Below are 18,434 nucleotides of genomic sequence, written 5' to 3' on the forward strand. Positions count from 1 at the left end.
TAGTACACGCTTAATAGATGAGACAGTCACTTTAGGACACATCACACTTCTACTTCAGGGCGTTTGCACAATCCTGTCATTCCTCTCGTTCTAACTAACTGTTCGATTGTCAACCAATAGTTCACATGTCAGACTGTCAGAAGTTTAACCTTCCCAGATTAGGTGGCATTATTTCATGCTCTGCTTCTTCCAAAATGGCTCTTATTTGCATTGACTAGTTGGTGAACTGAGCTGATGAATGTCTTTCCCATCACACTAAGTCCCAGGAAATGCAGACACTGCTGTCTATCTGGTTCTGTTTTGTCCTTTGTACCTACTTACTACATAGTAGGCACTCAGAATATTCAGTATGTAAGGATTTTTTTTAAAAAAGATTTTTTTTTTTCCTTTTTTGAGGTAGGGTCTCACTCTAGCTCAGGCTGACCTGGAATTCACTATGTAGTCTCAGGGTGGCCTTGAACTCACAGTGGCCCTCCTACCCCTACCCCTGCCCTCCCTCCCCCAAGTGCTGGGATTAGAAATGTGCACCATTACACCCAGCTAAAAAAGAATTTTTGATTAAATTCTCTATTGTTATTTATAAAGTTAGTTTAACAAATTTGGTTACAGGCTTAATTAGCTTCCCAGTTAGGTAGGTTAAAAATATTCAAAAAAAAAGAAAAAAAAAATATTCAAAATGTCAGTAACAAACTAGGAATGGTGGTGCACACCTTTAATCCCAGCCCTCCAGAGGCAGAGGTAGAAGGAATGTTGTGAGTTTGAGGCCAGCCTAGAACTACAGAGTGAGTTCGTGGTCAGCCTGGACTAGAGTGAGACCCTACCTTGAAAAACAAAAGCCAACAAACAAAAACTGTGTGTGTGTGTGTGTGTGTGTGCGCGCGCGCATGTGTCAGGGTCTCATGCTACTAAGGTTTTGTGCCTGGCTTTGTGGATACACCAGGGAATTGAACCCAGACCAGCTGGCTTTTGTAAGCAAGCTCCTTTATCATCTTCCTAGCTCCACAAGAGAGTACTTCTGCACAAATTTCTGAAGAAAAACATTTGGTTAGGTATGTAAAATTCACTTATTATAGTTTAATTCTCCAGTAAATAGTAAGAAATTCAGAGAAACAGAAGAGAAAGAAAGTCTCTAGACAATCTTTCAACCCACTTTCTTTTTAATATACTATTTTTACAGAGCTTCTACTTTGAATTTAGGGGATCTGTTTGCTTTACAAAAGATTAGTTATCACCAAATTTATTTTTTCTTGCAAAAGAACACATTTAAAGAATTTGTAATTTTTTCATTACAATTGTTATTTTTGTCATAAAGGTTACAAAAGCTTCTCATAAAACTTCCTTTCACCAAGAGAGTAGTTATCTATTTTCAAATTTCCAAATCATACATCTATTAAAAAAAAAAACACACCCTCAAATCAGTTTTAAAGTCATCTTCTCTTGGAGTTGGTTCACAAAACAGCCAGACACTTAACCCTGTGCATTCTGATGAACTAGGAAGATTAGTTCAGAAGAGAAAGGTAAATATGGCCAATTCTTTAGCATGGCCTACATTTCCTCTTATCTAATGATCCTGTAAAGAAATCTGCTTAGGGCTGGAGAGGTGGCTTAGTGGTTAAGGTATTTGCTGACAAAGCTAAAGGACCCACGTTCGATTCCCTTGTACACATGTAAAGCCAGATGCACAAAGTGGCACATGCTTCTATAGTTCATTTGCAGTGTTAAGAGGCACTGGTATGCCCATTCTCTCTGCTTGCAAGTAAATAGTAAATACTTTTTAAAAAGAAAAATACTGAATTCAGTTTGGTAACTTAAAATATGATACAAATTAGAAAAACAATTTTGTACTTTCAAATAAAACCTCTTGTATTTACTTGACTAAGAGTTGACTAAGCACAAGCAACATGCAAAGACAAGCTGTTTCCAGTTCACGTTTTCACGTGTTTGAGGTAAGCCTCTGACATCAAAGGGATGTCTCTGCTCCTACACTACCAGGAGCAGAGACACATACAAATTTTATGGCAAGTAATCTAAGACTCTTCTGTTATTCTACCCAACAAGAAAACTAATACAACAGATCTATCTCATTAGTGAAGACACCAAACACTCACTCATGCAGCTGTGGTGTCAAGTAACCCCTAGACTTCAAAGTTCTGTTTCATAACTTGTAAGTACTAATCACACATCTTTAAACTATATAGAAGTACTGGAGCACACTTATCAAGTAAATGTACACACACTAAAAATTCTCAAATCTGGTTCTGTGGCATGCCCAAAGACACCCATGTGTACACTGCAAAGGTATTAGCATAACTTTCAAAACTAAAAGTTCAAATGGACATGGAAAAATACTAATGAACAGCTAAGCATTCTACTTTCAGAATACATTAATCTTCATCTTTTAGACTGAAATGAAACAAATTGCAATTTTACCTTATCAAAAATTACCCAACAGTATAGAATGTAGCCATTAAAAAATAACAACAAAAAATTTCAGGTGTTTTAGAAGTACTTATATTTTGCAATGACAGATGGCATCTCACTATGTTGCCCAAAATGACCTTGAACTCTCAGGCTCACAGGATTCTTGTGCCGTAGCCCTGAGCAGCTGGTATAATAGTCATGTGCCAGGCCATGAAAGTAACTTTTTCAGTAGCATCAAATTTTGGCAAAATATAGCTCATTTAAAAAAAAAAAAAGAGATATGCTAATCTCATTTATAGCTATTAGGTTTTTTAAAAATCCATTTATTGCCAGGCATGGTGGTGCACGCCTTTAATCCCAGTACTCAGGAGGCAGAGGTAGGAGGATCACCATGAGTTTGAGGGTACCCTGAGACTCCATAATGAATTCCAGATCAGCCTGGGCTAGAGACCCTACCTCAAAAAACCACACACACATACATACACACAAAACCCATTTATTGTCTTGATCAGAGATCTAAAAGCATTTTGTCATATTCACTTAAAAGTAAACTTATTTCACATGTCTGAGCTAATATCATGATCTAGCAGCTCTAAAGGTTTTACTAAGAGAGATAATCAGAAAGAAAATGTTAGGGTAGTTCCAAGTAACCAAGAAACATGACTGACAGTGTTAAAGGTGACTTTCCTTAAGCTACATGTTAACATGCCTCACGTCCCAACAGACCTTTCTGTTAACACTCCATCTACCCAAAACTTACCCCAAGAGACTTCATTAAACTTATGGACACACTGTTAAGGCCACAATAGAAATTAAATATTTGAAAAAAGAAGAAATTAAATATTTGCTGATAAACTGGCCATTTATTCGCATCTTCAGGTGTGCATTTAAAAAGTCACTCAAAAAGGACTTAAAGTATTAAAGTCTCAATTTTCATACAGATACATGAATTACAAATGTGTGTCATCAACTTTCACCTTTTAGTATTTTTGTTTGACACTGGAGATTGAACTCAGAGCCTCGAGCATACTAAACATACTACCACCGAGCTATAGGTACAGGCCACACTTTAGCTTTTGTTCTTTGCTTGTTTGTTTTTTGAGGTAGGGTCTCACTCTAGCCCAGTCTGACCTGGAATTCACTATGTAGTCTCAGGGTGGCCTCAAACTCACAGTGATCCTCCTATCTCTGCCTCCCTTCTGGGATTAAAGGTGTGCACCACCATGCCCAGCTCACTTTAGCATTTTTAAAGGAAAATTTAGAGATTTTTGCTGTACTATGCAATTAATTGAATACTTTTACATGTAAAAAACACTGAAAAATTCAAGCATAAAGTCTGATATTTTATCAAAATAAGAAGAACAAAATGCAACAATGAAAAAAACAGCAAAAGTTACTAAACAAATTCCTATTTAAATCCTTGTGTTTACATGGACTGGCTGTTTCATACAGACTGCAGCATATTATAAGATATAACCTAGCTTGGTGTAGTGGTGCACACCTTTAATCCCAGCACTTGGGAGGCAGAGGTAGTAGGATCAGTGAGTTCAAGGGCAGCCTGAGACTGCATAGTGAGATCCTACCTTGCAAAACAACAACAAAACCCCAAAAAGAGCCTGGTGTGGTGGTGCATACCTTTGATCCCAGCACTTGGGAGGCAGAGGTCAGGATTTCTGAGTTCAGGCCACCTTGAGACTACATAGTGAATTCCAGGACAGCCTGAGCTAGAGTGAGACCCTGCCTCGGAAAAAAACAAACAAACAAAAACAAACAAAACAAAACAAAGATATAATATAAGCTGCATTTACTAAAACACTTTTGTTTTTTATTCCTGAGGTAGGGTCTTACTCTAACCCAGGCTGACTTGGAATTCACTATGTAGTCTCATGCTGGTGTAGAACTCACAGTGATCCTCCAACCTCTGCCTCCGAAATGCTGGGATTAATAGCATGTGCCACCACTCCTGGCCCTAACACATTTTTAACCTGAGTCTTTGAAGTCTTCATAAATGCATTTGATAATATATGTGTAAGTACAGTATTGTTAGTCATATAATTCAAGGGGATTTTTCTTTAATTGCTGTTGCTATTGTTTCTTCTTAAGCATTTGTGTAAAGTTATACATATTTATTACACTTTGGGGTTCTTTGAGCACATGAGCGATCTGAACTTAGAAGTTGTGGCTGTTTCCTGTTACATAAGCACAAAGGTGTCTTGTTTGCTTAAAAAGCCTGATTTAATGTCTTCACACTGAATTATTTAAAAACAAATGTAAAAGGATTATCAGAGGTACTTATATGAAATTAGTCACACTCACTAAGGAATTATACAAGTTCACTAAAAAATATCAAATTAATAATTTCCTCCTATAAATATTTTTTTATTTATTCTGTGTTTAGAAGTTGCAGTTTAAGTACTATTAACAACAAAAAACATAACAAAGGCTTCCTATAAGTGAAAAAAATAATTATAAATGCTGAAAAAATTGGCCTCATTAACATATTTACAGACTTTTACTTAATACATACTCCTTTGGAAATTAATTATGTGACATTTATACAGCATTAACATTCCCAAATGTTTGAGCAGTGAGCCCTTTAGCTCTTTACTGTCTCTACTCAAAGCTGAAAAGTCAAGGGTTTCTCCAGGCACAACTGACAAGCAGTCTCTGGTTACTCGGAGCCACTGCCAATACTTGGCTCTGCTCCGTCCCCGTCCCTGTCCGCCACTTCTGCTGAGGCTGAGTCCTTACACTGCTTCCTCACTTTGCTCTGCTCTTCCTGCAGCTTCAGAATTATATTTCGGATTTCTTCTCTTTTTGTTTTCATTCTGGGAGGAGGAAACCAGTTCACCAAATTCATAGGTAGCTCAAAATTTAGTATTGGATTCTGAAAAATAAAGAAGTTAAATGCCCATTAGACTATAATAAGTGACATTTTAGGTTCAAAAGTTAGAAATGATGGGGCTGGAGAGATGGCTTAGTGGCTAAGGCACTTGCCTGCGAAGCCTACAAACCCAGGTTCAATTTCCCAGTACCCATGTAAGCCAGATGCATAAGGTGACTCGTGTCTGGAGTTTGCAGTGGTTAGAGACCCTGGCACACCCGTTCTCTTTCTCTCTATCTGTCTCTCTCTCAAATAAATTAAAAAAATTTTTTTTAAGAAGTTACAAATGAGTGCTGGAGAGATGGCTTAGTAGTTAAGCGCTTGCCTGTGAAGCCTAAGGACCCTGCCTCGTTCAAGGCTCGATTCCCCAGGACCCATGTTAGCCATATGCATAAGGGGGCACACGTCTGGAGTTTGTTTGCAATGGCTGGAGGCCATGGCATGCCCACTCTCTCACTATATCTGCCTCTTTCTCTCTTTCTCTGTTGCTCTCAAATAAATAAATAAAAATAATTTTTTTTAAAGTTACAAATGAAAATCTCACTACATATTGATTCACTACCTTTCATTTGTCTATCACAGTACTAGGCACTGGAGAACAAGACAGGCTTTCCTACATATCTTCTGATTTAGACTAGTGGCTGGCAAACTGTAGCCATTAGGCAAATTCTATACAATCCCTGTTTTGGTAATAAAGTCCTATCAGACACTGAAGTACTAAATCACCAGCAAATGCTCTGTAGTAAAAACCATAGAAATTAAGAGTGGCCAGAGAGGCCCTCTGGCTGTAAAACCAAGCATTTCCTCACCATCCCTTCTTTCATTATAAAGTCAGTCAGCCAAGGGCCAGATAGAAACATGATTCAACCATTCAAACAATGAATATGACACAGTGCTATAACAGAAAAAAGTTGAGAGTAGTACATAGTAAATACTTGGGGGCTTAAGACAATTTTCAAACAATCTGATGTTTCAGCCAAACCTAAAGTGGAAATAGATGTAGCTGACCAAAGTAAGACTTTACAGTTGTTCAAGTTGCTTACAGGTCACTGAAGGATTCTGCTTTTATTTATTTATTTATTTATTTTTTCTTTTAGCTCAGTAGCAACAGGAAGCCATTATGAAATATAATCAAGAAAGTAGGGGTGGAGAGTTGGCTTAGCCATTAACGTGTTTGCCTGCAAAGCCAAAGGACCCAGGTTCAACTCCCAGGACCCACATAAGCCAGATGCACAAGGAGGTGCATGCATGTGGAGTTCGTTTCCAGTAGCTGGAGACCCTGAGTGCCCATTCTCTACCTGCCTCTTTCTCTCTCCTCTCTCAAATAAATAAACATGGGTACTGTAGCTGAGGCCTGGTGAGGCTACTATACTGGACTGGAATATGGCAGCAGGGAAACAGTGGTATGCACCCTTGACTAGAAATGAAAGGAGTCATAGGACTTAGCAGCTTAACCCCAGTGGATGAAGAAAGGAGTCACAGGACTTAGTGGTTCATCCAGGGCACAGTGATTGATGAAGAAAGGTCATGAAAACTGTAAAGACTATCTAAGATAGGCATGTGTGGTCCTGTACTTCTAAAGTCAAAGGAGCTTGGAATTCAAGAACAGTCTTAACACAAGGGTATGGAAGATGGCAGATTTTAGAGATCTGAGAAGTAGGAGTTTTGAAAATGAAGAAAGTGAATATATATATTGTTCAAGAAATATGCATGTGAAAAGGAGAAAAGAGGCAATGTGAATCATAGGAGAGATCTGTTTAAGGTAGAAAGTAGCAGGGGAGAGAATGAGTTGATCAGAGATTGTTAACAAGCCTTTGATTTGGTGGTCAATAAATAAACATAGTATTTTTATGTCTTAAAAGCTTTCCAGGGCTGGAGAGATGGCTTAGGGGTTATGGCGTTTGCCTGCAAAGCCAAAGGACCTCGGTTCGATTCCCCAGGACTTAATGTAAGCCAGATGCACAAGGTGGCACATGCCTCTCGAGTTTGTTTTCAGTGGCTGGAGGATCTAAGATCGCTCATCCTCTCTCTGCCTCTTTCTCTCTGAAATAAATAAATAAATAAATAAATAAATAGAAAAGCTTTCCAAAGTTGGAAGATTTTACTGCTGCCTGGAATAACTTCGTGAAATGTTAATTTTATTTTGAAGTTATTTATTTATTTTATTTTGACACAGAAAGAGGCAGATAGATAAGAGAAAGAGAGAGAGAGAGGGCTGGAGAGATGGCTTAGTGGTTAAGCGCTTGCCTGTGAAGCCTAAGGACCCCGGTTCGAGGCTCGGTTCCCCAGGTCCCATGTTAGCCAGATGCACAAGGGGGTGCACGCGTCTGGAGTTCGTTTGCAGTGGCTGGAAGCCCTGGCGCGCCCATTCTCTCTCTCTTCCTCTATCTGTCTTTCTCTCTGTGTCTGTCGCTCTCAAATAAATAAATAAATAAAAATTAAAAAAAAGAGAGAGAGAGAGAGAGAGAGAGAGAGAGAGAGAGAGAGAGAGAGAGGAGGGAAGAGAATGGGCATGCCAGGGCCTCTAGCCACTGAAAAACTCCAGACACATGTGCCATTTTGGCATCTGGCTTACATGGGTACTGGGAAATCAAACGTGTTTCTTACGCTTCACAGACACGTGTCTTGAGTACTAAGCCATCTCTTCAGCCCTGAAATGTCAGTTTTTTTTGTTTTTTTTCCCCAAGGTAGGGTCTCACTCTATGCTAGGCTGACCTGGATTCACTATGTAGTCTCAGGATGGCCTCAAACTCACACTGATCCTCCTACCTCTGCCTCCTGAGTGCTGGGATTAAGAGCATGTACCACCATGCCTGGCTGCAATGTCAGTTTTAAAACTCTAAAATATCTGCTCATTGTGGTCATGAGATGAAATAAAGTCAAATCCACTGTTTCAGTATATCAGAGCAATGTACTGAACTCACCTCAAAAAAGCTCTCTACATACTGCAGTATGTACACGCCACAGTCACTGAAGTTGTTTTGTTGTGGAACTTTTGGATTGGAGCCTTTCATAAAATCTTTGGAAAAACTTCTTTTGCTTCCTTTTTTAACTTCCCACTCCACTTCTAAATACCTACAACATTGTGTATGCAAGAAGAATATACATATATGTAAATATACATGCCACCTTACCTGCACTAGAATATGAAACAGAATAGGGTGAATTTTGAACTTACTCTCTTAGAATTTTGACAACATTTGAACGAGAAGGACCTCTGAGTGAATCCATAAGTAGGATACAAGGTCTGCAAAGCAGAAATAATCAAAAGATGAACCACACAGTTAATGTTACAAACAGATAAGAAATTAAAAGTTTATTAAATAATAAGATTTAAAACCTTCAAAATTCCCTTTGTTTGCCTCAGTAAATACATGAGGTAAAAGAAAATTATACAGGTAGCTTCAAATTACTTAAATATCTATGCATATCAAACATTGCATTATAGAACCATAATAACTATATTTCAGTTATAAATTTCCATAGCTGGCTCTTAAAAGTTTAATACAAGGGCAAAACAATTGTAAACATCTGCACACATTAAAAAACCAACACAAAACCCACAGTACACACACATGCCATGGGTCCATACACACATGCTAAAGCCTCATATAAAATAAGACAGGTAATCATATATAAGCATTAGTTTGGGAAATTCAGGATGTATTATGTTTTGAAAGATTTCATTATAGAACACTCTATATCACTCATATCCAGTCCTCAAAATTTTAATTGTAAAAGGCTATGTTGTAAACACAAGTAAGCAAGGAAGTCTAATGTAGTACCAAGCCTACAATAGTTAGATCCTCCCCCTCCTTCTGTCCTTCTCCCTCTTCCTTTCTTTCTATGCTAAGTGTACATCTACTACTTGAGCTACCTGCCACCCTCTAGGTCTGAAATACATTAAACATCAAGGTTTCTAGATTTTCTTTTATAAATTATATTTTTGCATTCTAAAGTCTGTTAATAAAGTTTCTGCCAACATTTTCTACAACAAACTTACAAGGAGATTAAGTGTAGAAATAGATACTATTTTATCACTTAAGAAAGTCCTTGGGAATACTTCAGAACACATGTGCACCTCTGAAAATAGACAATGACTTGCTCTTCAGTGTTTCCATCTGTAGCTGTCCCTTAAGATTGCTTCCAGTCACGTTATAGCCCTCTCAAAGTAGCTATGGAGCCAGTGGAAACTCTTAACATGTTACTGTTTTGATGTATAATGGTTTCTCTCTAAAACACAATATACCAAAAGTAATAATGGTTCACTATCGAGATGTGTATGGAGGGTGAGGAGATAGCTCAGTAGGTAAAATGCTTGCCTGGCAGGCTTGGGAACTTAGTTTAATCCCCAGAAGCCATGTAAAAATGCCTGCTGTGCATGCACTCTTTTTTTTTTTTTTTTTTGTTTTAGAGGTAGAGTCTCGCTCTAGCCCAGGTTGAGCTGGAATTCACTATATAGTCTCAGGGTGGCCTTACTTATAGTGATCCTCCTACCTCTGGCTCCCAAGTGCCAGGATTAAAGGCATGTGCCACCATGCTGGGCTCATACACTTTGTTTTAAAAAATATTTTTTTATTTTGTTTTTTGAGGTAGGGTCTCACTCTATCCCAGACTGATCTAGAATTCACTATGTCATCTCAGGGTGACCTCAAACTCACCGGGACCCTCCCACCTCTACCTCCCGAGTGCTGGGATTATAGGCATGTGCCAACACATCTGGCTAATTTTTTTTTTTTTTTTTTGGGGTTTGTTTTTCAAGGTAGGGTCTCACTCCAGCCCAGGCTGACTTAGAATTCACTCTCTGGCCCCAAGCTGGCCTTGTACACATGGTGATCCTCCTACCTGTCTCCCAAGTGCTGGGACTAAAGGCGTGTGCCACCACATCTGGCTTAATTTTTTAAATATGCCTTTTTATTAATTTGTGTGTGAGAGAGAGATGGAAAGGCAGGTAAGGGAGAGAGAAAGAAAGAGAAAAAGAGAAACAGAGAGAGAGAGAGAGAGAATATGGGTGCACCAGGGCCTCTATAGCCACTGCAAATGATCTCCAGAAGTATGAACCACCACGCACATCTGGCTTAGGGTGGTACTAGGTTAGGCTTTGCAAGCAAGCACCTTAACCTCTAAGCCATCACTCCAGACCTTCATCCACTTTTTGTGTATGTGTTTGTGTAGTGCATGCATGTTAGGTACTGTTGCAGTGCCCTGTGGGCTCATGTACAGTAGTTGAGTATCCCTCCCCCATCACTTACACGTGCACACACATGCGCAATTTTAAAATCCTTCACAAAATATGGGCATATCTGTGGGAGCAAAAGCTGAAAAATTAGGAAGTATAGAGCTAAAATGATAACCTCTTCACCCTTTTTGGTCTTTGGATAGCACACCCACTTTTCCTGAATGACTCTGCTTAAGTGTTTACTTATTTTATTTATTTATTTGAAAAAGGTAGAGAGAAGGAGAGAGAATGAATGAATGGGTGTGCCAGGGCCTCCAGCCCCTGGAAATGAACTCCAGACACAGGTTTCACATTGTGCACCTGGCTTACATGTGTCCTGGGGAGTTGAACCTGGGTCCTTCAGCTTTTTCGACAAGCACTTTAACCACTAAGCCATCTCTCCAGTCCAGTTGTGTGGTTTTTTAAAAAATATTTGATTGAGGGATAGAAAGAGATTGGGCACACTAGGGTCTCTAGCCACTGCAAATGAACTCTCGGTGAATGTGCCACCTTATGCACTTGGCTTTATGTACGTACTGGGGAATCGAACTTGGGTCCTTTGGCTTTGCTGGCAAACAAACTTAACCACTAAGCCACCTCTCCAGCCCCTCCATTTGTTTTTTTCTTCTATGACTCTACCTCAATATAAATTCTCATGCAGTTTACAAAATACATAATTAATGCTTACTGTTTACAGACAGTAGGTTTTAAATGCCATTGCCCTATTTCTGAATTGCAGTTCTCGTCCGCAAGGAGTCCATCATCACTGCTATCATCCTGTAAAACACAGTCTATGGTTAACTACTGAAAATCTATGCTCTGCATATAGCTAATCACCTAACCAAATAGCAACAAGATCTACAAAACTCCTCCCAACAAATAGAAAGAAGGAATTCAATTTCTATGTAGGTAATCACACTAGAACATTCAGCATGCCACTCATTTTGTTATCTAACACTATAACATTGACATTTTAGAAAAAAAATAGAAATTTACTGAACTTAGTTCATCTATCACTACACTGGTCTTAGTTTACTTTTATCAAAAGAAGCCCCACAATAGGACATGAATAATATATCACTCTTTTAATATTAATATTTATTTTTTAAAATTCTTATTCATTTGTTTTTATTTCAGAAAGAAAGGGGGAGAGAGAGAGGGGGAGAGAGAGATGTGTACCTGGGCCTCTAACCATTGCAAATACAGACACATGTACCACTTTGTGCATCTGGCTTACATGGGACCTGGAGAATCGAACCTGAGTCCTTAGGTGTTGAAGGAAAGTAGGAAAGTGCCTTAACTGTTAAGCCATCTCTCCAGACCGTTATTTCGCAAGAGAGAGAGAGAGAATGAATATGGGCATGCCAGGGCCTTCAGCCTCTGCAAACGAACTCCAGAAGCCCTCTTGAGCACATGTGTGACATTGTGCACTTATGTCCCTGTGATGGCTTATGCAGGACCTGGAGATTGGAATATGAGTGAGTTCTTAGGCTTCATAGGCAAGTGTCTTAATGGCTAAACCATCTCTCCAGTCCAACTTTTTTTTTTTTCAATGTAGGATCTCATTTTAGCCCAGGCTGACCTGAAATTTACTAAGTAGTCTCAGGGTGGCCTCAAACTCATAGCAACCCTACCTTTCTCTGCCTCTTGAGTGCTGGGATTAAAGGCCACGATGCCCAGCATATTATTCTTATACATTAATAATTTTTTTATACTAGAAATATTGAAAAGAATTTTACAAACACTGTTTCCTCTCCTCTCGTCTTCCTTATATAATCTCAATCTATACCAGGCTGGCCTAGAACTCACAGTGGTCTTTCTACCTCATTCTTCTGAGTGCTCATCAACACTGGTTTCTTTAATAAGCTATATACCCAGTTAAGTTCAAATAAGACCGTTTAATGAAACTATCATACCCTGTAGATTGTCTTTATTTAACTAAGCTATTCTGCTTCATGATGTGAAAACAAAACAAAAAAAAGATATCCTGGCCAGGCATGGTGGTGCACACCTTTAATCCCAGCACTCAAGAGGCAAAGGTTGGAGGATCACTGTGAGTTCGAGGATACTTTGAGACTACATAGTGAATTCCAGGTCAAGCAGGGCTACAGTGAGACCCTAACTTGAAAAGTGAAAAGAAAAGACAATTCTGTATGAGTAGAATCATCAGTAGTAGGTAGGAATAATTAAATTAGATGAACTAGCTCACTGGCAACTGCTATAACCAAAGGAAACTAAGACAAAATGCTCATTTTAGATATAAATACAATCTCTATAGAGTTGAGTATATCCCTTATGTGAAATGCTTGGGCTAAAATGTGCTTCAGGTTTTAGACTGTATATTGATTAGATGAGCAATCCTTAACTGAAATCTGAAACAATTTGCTGTTTTTTCCCCCCTATTTATTTATTTGAAAGAGACAGAAAGAAGCAGGAAAGCATGGGCATGCCAGGGCCTCCTGCCATTGCAAAGGAGCGCCAGATACATATGCCACTTATGCCATCTGGCTTTATAAGAAAGTGCCTTTAACCACTGAACATCTCTCCATCTCTTATTGTTTCGAGGAAGGGTCTCACTCTAGCCCAGGCTGACCTAGAACTTACTCTGTAGTCTCAGGCTGGCCTCAAACTCACAGTGATCTTTCTACCTCTGCCTCAATGAAACAAATTTTTGAGCATGACTTTGTACTTCTGATTAGAGATGCTCAGCCTATATATTGTGGATATTATTTTACAGCCATACATTATCCAAAGCTCCACACAAACACTGGTCTGCTGCCCACAAGAAGACTGTAATATAGCATGAGGCCACCTTCATTATCAGGTGGACAATGGACGTTAGTAATAACAACTGACGAGAGAGTTATGACATAGATGCTCATGGGGCTTTTCTCAGAATTTGAAATTTTCTTAACTGAAGGAATATAGTACTTCCACAAAGAAAGTTATTTATTAGGACAACTAAGGTTCAGAAAATAATAGAAATCATCTATATGATTAAATATCATCTGCTCCTACTATATGAGTATTAGACAAAAGGAGAAAGTGTGAGGTGGGAAGAATGTTATATTTTTTGTAACTCTTCTTTAGTACACAACCACTTGCCTCTTGAATGTTAAATTAGACTAAAGGTTAAGTAATACCCACACATGTTTTGAAAGAGGAAGAGGAAAGTGGTAGCGTAGGGAGGCTTGGATTAGAGAAATAGTTTTGCCTTTTATACAGTACTGGGCATCAAATTAGAACCTTGAACATATTAAGCAAGTCCTCTACTACTAATCTATAGTCCCCAGTCTGAGATAACTGATTTCTTATTTTTTTGGTTTTTGAGGTATGGTCTCAGGCTGGCTCAGGCTGACCTGGTGAATTCTACATAGTCTCAGGGTGCTCTCAAACTCTCAGTGATCCTCCTACCTCTGCCTCCCAACTGCTGAGTTTTTTTAAAAAATATTTTTATTTGGGGAGGGGGGAGGGAGGGAAGATTAGAGGGAGAAGGGAGACAACACATGCATCAGGCTTTATATAGGTACTGGGGAATTGAACCCAGGATGAAAGGCTTTGTAAGCAAGTTCTTTAACTGCTGAGCTATCTTCCTAGCCCAGATAACTAATTTTATTTTATTAAAAAAATATTTTTATTTTTATTTATTTATTTGCCAGATAAAGATGGAGAGGGAGGGAGAGAGAGAGAGAGAGAGAGAGAGAGAGAGAGAGAGAGAGAGAGCGAGGCAGCGAGAGAATGGATGCACCAGGGCCTCCAGCCACTGCAAATGAACTCCAGATAAGTGTGCCCCTTGTGCATCTGGCTAACATGGGTCCTGGGGAATAGAACCTGGGTCCTTTGGCTTTGCAGACAAATACCTTAACCACTAAGCCATCCCTCTAGCCCCAGATAACTAATTTTATATTAAAACTTGATAATTTTAGAATTCAGCCCATATCACAGTGACAAAAAGTACAAAACAGGGGACTGAAGAGATCATTTAGTGGTTAAGGCATTTGCTTTCAAACTGAAGGATCCCGGTTAGATTCTCTAGGACTCACATAAGCCAGGTGCACAAGGGGCTCATGCACCTGGAGCTCGTTTGCTGTGGCTGGAGGCCCTGGTGCACCCATTCTCTCTCTCTCTCCTTCTTTTTCTGAAATAAATTTTTAAAAAGTACAAAACAGTGCTACTAATATTTATCCCAAGAATTTTTGAACTGAAAATGGAATTTATTTTGACATTTGGCACAAATCCAGAAGCCATGATAACTTTTAATATCTATAGATTCTTACAGATTTAAAAAATTTTTTATTTATTTGAGAGGGAGGGAGGGAGAGAAGGAGGGAGAGGAGGGGGAAAGAAAGAATGGGTGCACTAGGGCCACCAAGCACTGCAAATGAACTTCAGATGCATGTGCTACCTTATTCATTGGGTTTTGTGGGTTCTGGGGAGTAGAACCTGGGTCCTTTGGCTTCACAGGCAAGCACCTTAACTGCTAAGCTATCTCTTCAGCTGTCTTATAGATTTTAACTACAGAAAATATTAAAGGTTTTTACCTGGTCGTCCTGATCTTCTGAGAAGTCAATGAGTTCATCTTCAAGCATTTTCCCACCTTCAGCAGACTGGTCACCATAGCTTAGTCTGATTTTGCTTAAGCCATCTGTATCAATAAGAAACATCATAAGAAGGTCATGCCTGGACTTCAGAGGATATAATGCTGAAATAGTTGAAGATACAAAATCTGCTTTAGCAAATAATACAACAAATATAAAGCAAGTATAAATTAAAAACCTGAATTGCTCTGCCAGGTGTGGTGGTGTACATCTTTAATCTCAGCACTCGGGAGGCTGAAGTAGGAGCATAGCTGTGAGTTTGAGGCCACCCTAGAACCCCTGAAACTACAGAGTGAATTCCAGGGTTATCCTGGGCTGGAGCAAGAACCCTACCTCAAACAAACAAACCAAAGGATATGATTAACACATGTATAAATACATATATTATGTATATGTCAATAAATATTTTCATATTAAGTATGCTAGATTACCATTAACTAGTAATAAAATCTACAATAGTCTGAAAATAATATAAATAAACATAGAAAGTTATACAATAAAGGACAAGTTATGAAAATAAGCTGGGCATGCATACCTTTAATCCCAGCACTGGGGAGGCAGAGATAGGAAGATCACTGTGAGTTTGAGGCCACCCTGAGATGACACAGTGAACTATAGGTCAGCCTGGGCTACAGCGAGATACTACCTTATCCCCTCCCCCAGAAAAGTTATTAAAATAAATAGCTTGCTTCTGGACTAATAAAAACTAATGCAGATAGGGTAAACTGTAATATTGAGATGGTAGTTGTGGACTTGTTTACCCAGTTCTATGTACTTTCCAATCAAGTTTGGTTATATTATTAGTTTTCTCAATAATATAAAGCTACACATCAATCACATGTGCTGGTAAGACAAAAGTAAATGACTCCCAGCATGAGCACATACCTGGTGATCTGAAGTCAGGTCCTCACACTTGCATGGTAAACACTTCACTGATCCATCTCCTCAGCCCTGAAATGTATCTGATACTACTACTTTTTTTTTTGAGGAGGGGGAAGCGGTTTCCAGGTAGAGACTCCCTCTAGCCCAGGCTGACCTAGATTCACTCTGTAGTCTCAGGCTGGCCTGGAACTCTCAGTGATCCTCCTGACACTACCTCATGAGTGTTGGGATTAAAGGGGTGCACCACCACACCTGGTAGAAATAAATTATTTTGCTAAAAGAAGCTTGTACTAAAAGAAAGTAAGTTCATATGCAAACTGAATCAGGGATTTTAATACCAAATATACCAGTACTATTCAATACAGTGCATGTAATTTCAAACTTTCAAAAAGCAACAATTTTAGGGATTTTAGATAAGAAAAAAATTATTTGGAGCCAGGCGTGGTGGAACATGTCTTTAATCCCAGCAGAAGCAGAAGGATTACTGTGAACTTGAGGCCAGCCTGGATATAGAGTGAATTCCAAGGTCAGCCTGGGCTAGAGGGAGACTCTACCTCGAAAAAATAAAACAAAACAAAAAATGTATTTGGTATAGTTTATGAAGCAGATGGCTTAGCGGTTAAGGTGCTTGCCTGAGAAGCCAAAGGACGCAGGTTTGATTCCCCAGGACCTGAATAAGCCAAATGTACAAGGTGGTGCATGTGTCTGGAGTTTAACAGCAGCTGAAGGCCCTGGCACACCTCTCTCTCAAAAAAAATAAATATTTAAAAAATATTAATATAGGGCTGCAGGGATGGCTTAGCAGTTAAGGCATTTGCCTGCAAAGCCAAAGGACCCACGCTCAATTCCCCAGGACCCACATTAGTCAGATGCACAAGGTGGCACATGCACATGGAATATGTTTGTTCGCACTGGCTGGAGGTCCTGGCATGCCCATTCTCTTTCTCTCTCCCTCCCTCTTTCTCTGTCAAATACATAAATAAAAAATAAAATAAAATTTATTTAAAAATATTAATATAGAAGCCGGGCGTGGTGGTGCACGCCTTTAATCCCAGCACTTGGGAGGCAGAGGTAGGAGGATCGCTGTGAGTTCGAGGCCACCCTGAGACTCCATAGTGAATTCCAGGTCAGCCTGGGCTAGAGTGAGACCCTACCTCGAAAAACCAAAAAAAAAAAAAAAAAAAAAAAAAAAAAAAAAAATTAATATAAATAGGGCTGGAGAGATAGATGGCTTAGTGGTTAAGGTGCTTGCCTGCAAAGCCTAAGGGCTCATGTTTGATTGAATCTCTAGGTGCCACATAAGCCAGATGCAGTGATGCAAGCGTGCAATGTCGCACGTCTACACAAGTCTGGAGTTTGTTTGCAGTGGCTGAAGGCCCTGGTACGCCCATACTCCCTTTCTCAAATAAAAAAAAATATTAATATAAACAAAGTTGAATGGGAAGGAAGCAAAATAAAATGCATTCCTGAAAAGATATATAAATCCAAATCATGTCATTAAAAGCATACTACTTTTGGCTATGGGCCATTCTTGCCTTCCACTTTATTTTGAGACAGAGTAACTTGTTCATGAGCTGCCCTGATTTTACATTCTCAATGCAGCAGGGATGGCATTAGAGGTGCTCACTACTGCGTCTAGGTTTATTTAGGTGGGTTCCGGGAAGCCAAACTCGAATGGTTAGGCCTGCAGAGCCAATACTTTGACCCAGGGTCATCTTCCTAGCCCACAATTTATCATTTTCAGAAGTCAGTATTTTAGGCTTGTTCAAATTTAGAGCATCTGTGCTTGAGTATGTTCAAAATTTCAAGTCACAATCAGCTAATTACAATTAGATTATTTCTAGCAGCAAATCATTCCCATCTCTAGAAACTGTTAAAATATTAGTATCTAACTTGAACCAAGGAAACCTTTAAACACATTTTAAAAGAGAGAAATAATCATTTAGCCTTCAGCCATACCACCCTGAATGTTCCTAATCTCTGATTAGTATTTGGTTGGGAGATAATAACATAAATGATACAGCCAATTATCTCTCAATAACAAATGACTAGTACTTAATGTTGGTAGCAACTGCAACTATCTGAAGTTGCTGCAGGCATTTTTAAACTTTAAACCCATGTCTTTCATGCATGCTAGCAAGTCAATTATTTCAGTGTCAGGCCAAAAACAACCAGCAAGAGAACACAGTACAGGGTGGAGAGATGGCTCAGTGGTTAAGATGCTTGCCTGCAAAGCCTAAGGACTAGTGTTTGATTCCCCAGTCCCCATGTAAAGCCAGATGTACATGGTGGCACATACATCTGGAGTTCATTTGCATTGGCTACAGGCCCTGGTGCCCACTCTCTATCTGACCCTCTATTTCTGTCTCTGTCAAATAAATAAATATAGAACACAGAAATAGCTTACATTATCTTCTCACAGTTGACCTTA

The 18,434-nt window shown here is 39.2% G+C and overlaps 1 protein-coding gene across 4 annotated transcripts in view; it reads right to left on the reverse strand.

Annotated features, from left to right (window-relative positions):
- Nucleotides 1-4,779: 4,779 nt before the first annotated feature.
- Senp6 (SUMO specific peptidase 6) overlaps nt 4,780-18,434 on the reverse strand; it is a 134,140-nt gene continuing 120,485 nt past the window's right edge. For all 4 annotated transcript variants that reach the window (XM_045160412.1, XM_045160411.1, XM_045160414.1 and 1 more), the window contains 5 exons: nt 15,065-15,168; nt 11,212-11,300; nt 8,484-8,552; nt 8,230-8,380; nt 4,780-5,308 (listed from right to left, as the gene is read on the reverse strand). In XM_045160412.1, coding sequence (XP_045016347.1) covers nt 5,093-5,308; nt 8,230-8,380; nt 8,484-8,552; nt 11,212-11,300; nt 15,065-15,168 — 629 coding nt within the window. In that variant the 3' untranslated portion in view covers nt 4,780-5,092. The remainder of the gene's footprint in view (nt 5,309-8,229; nt 8,381-8,483; nt 8,553-11,211; nt 11,301-15,064; nt 15,169-18,434) is intronic.

Source organism: Jaculus jaculus, chromosome 10, assembly GCF_020740685.1.
Source record: "Jaculus jaculus isolate mJacJac1 chromosome 10, mJacJac1.mat.Y.cur, whole genome shotgun sequence".
NCBI classification, from domain to species: domain Eukaryota; kingdom Metazoa; phylum Chordata; class Mammalia; order Rodentia; family Dipodidae; genus Jaculus; species Jaculus jaculus.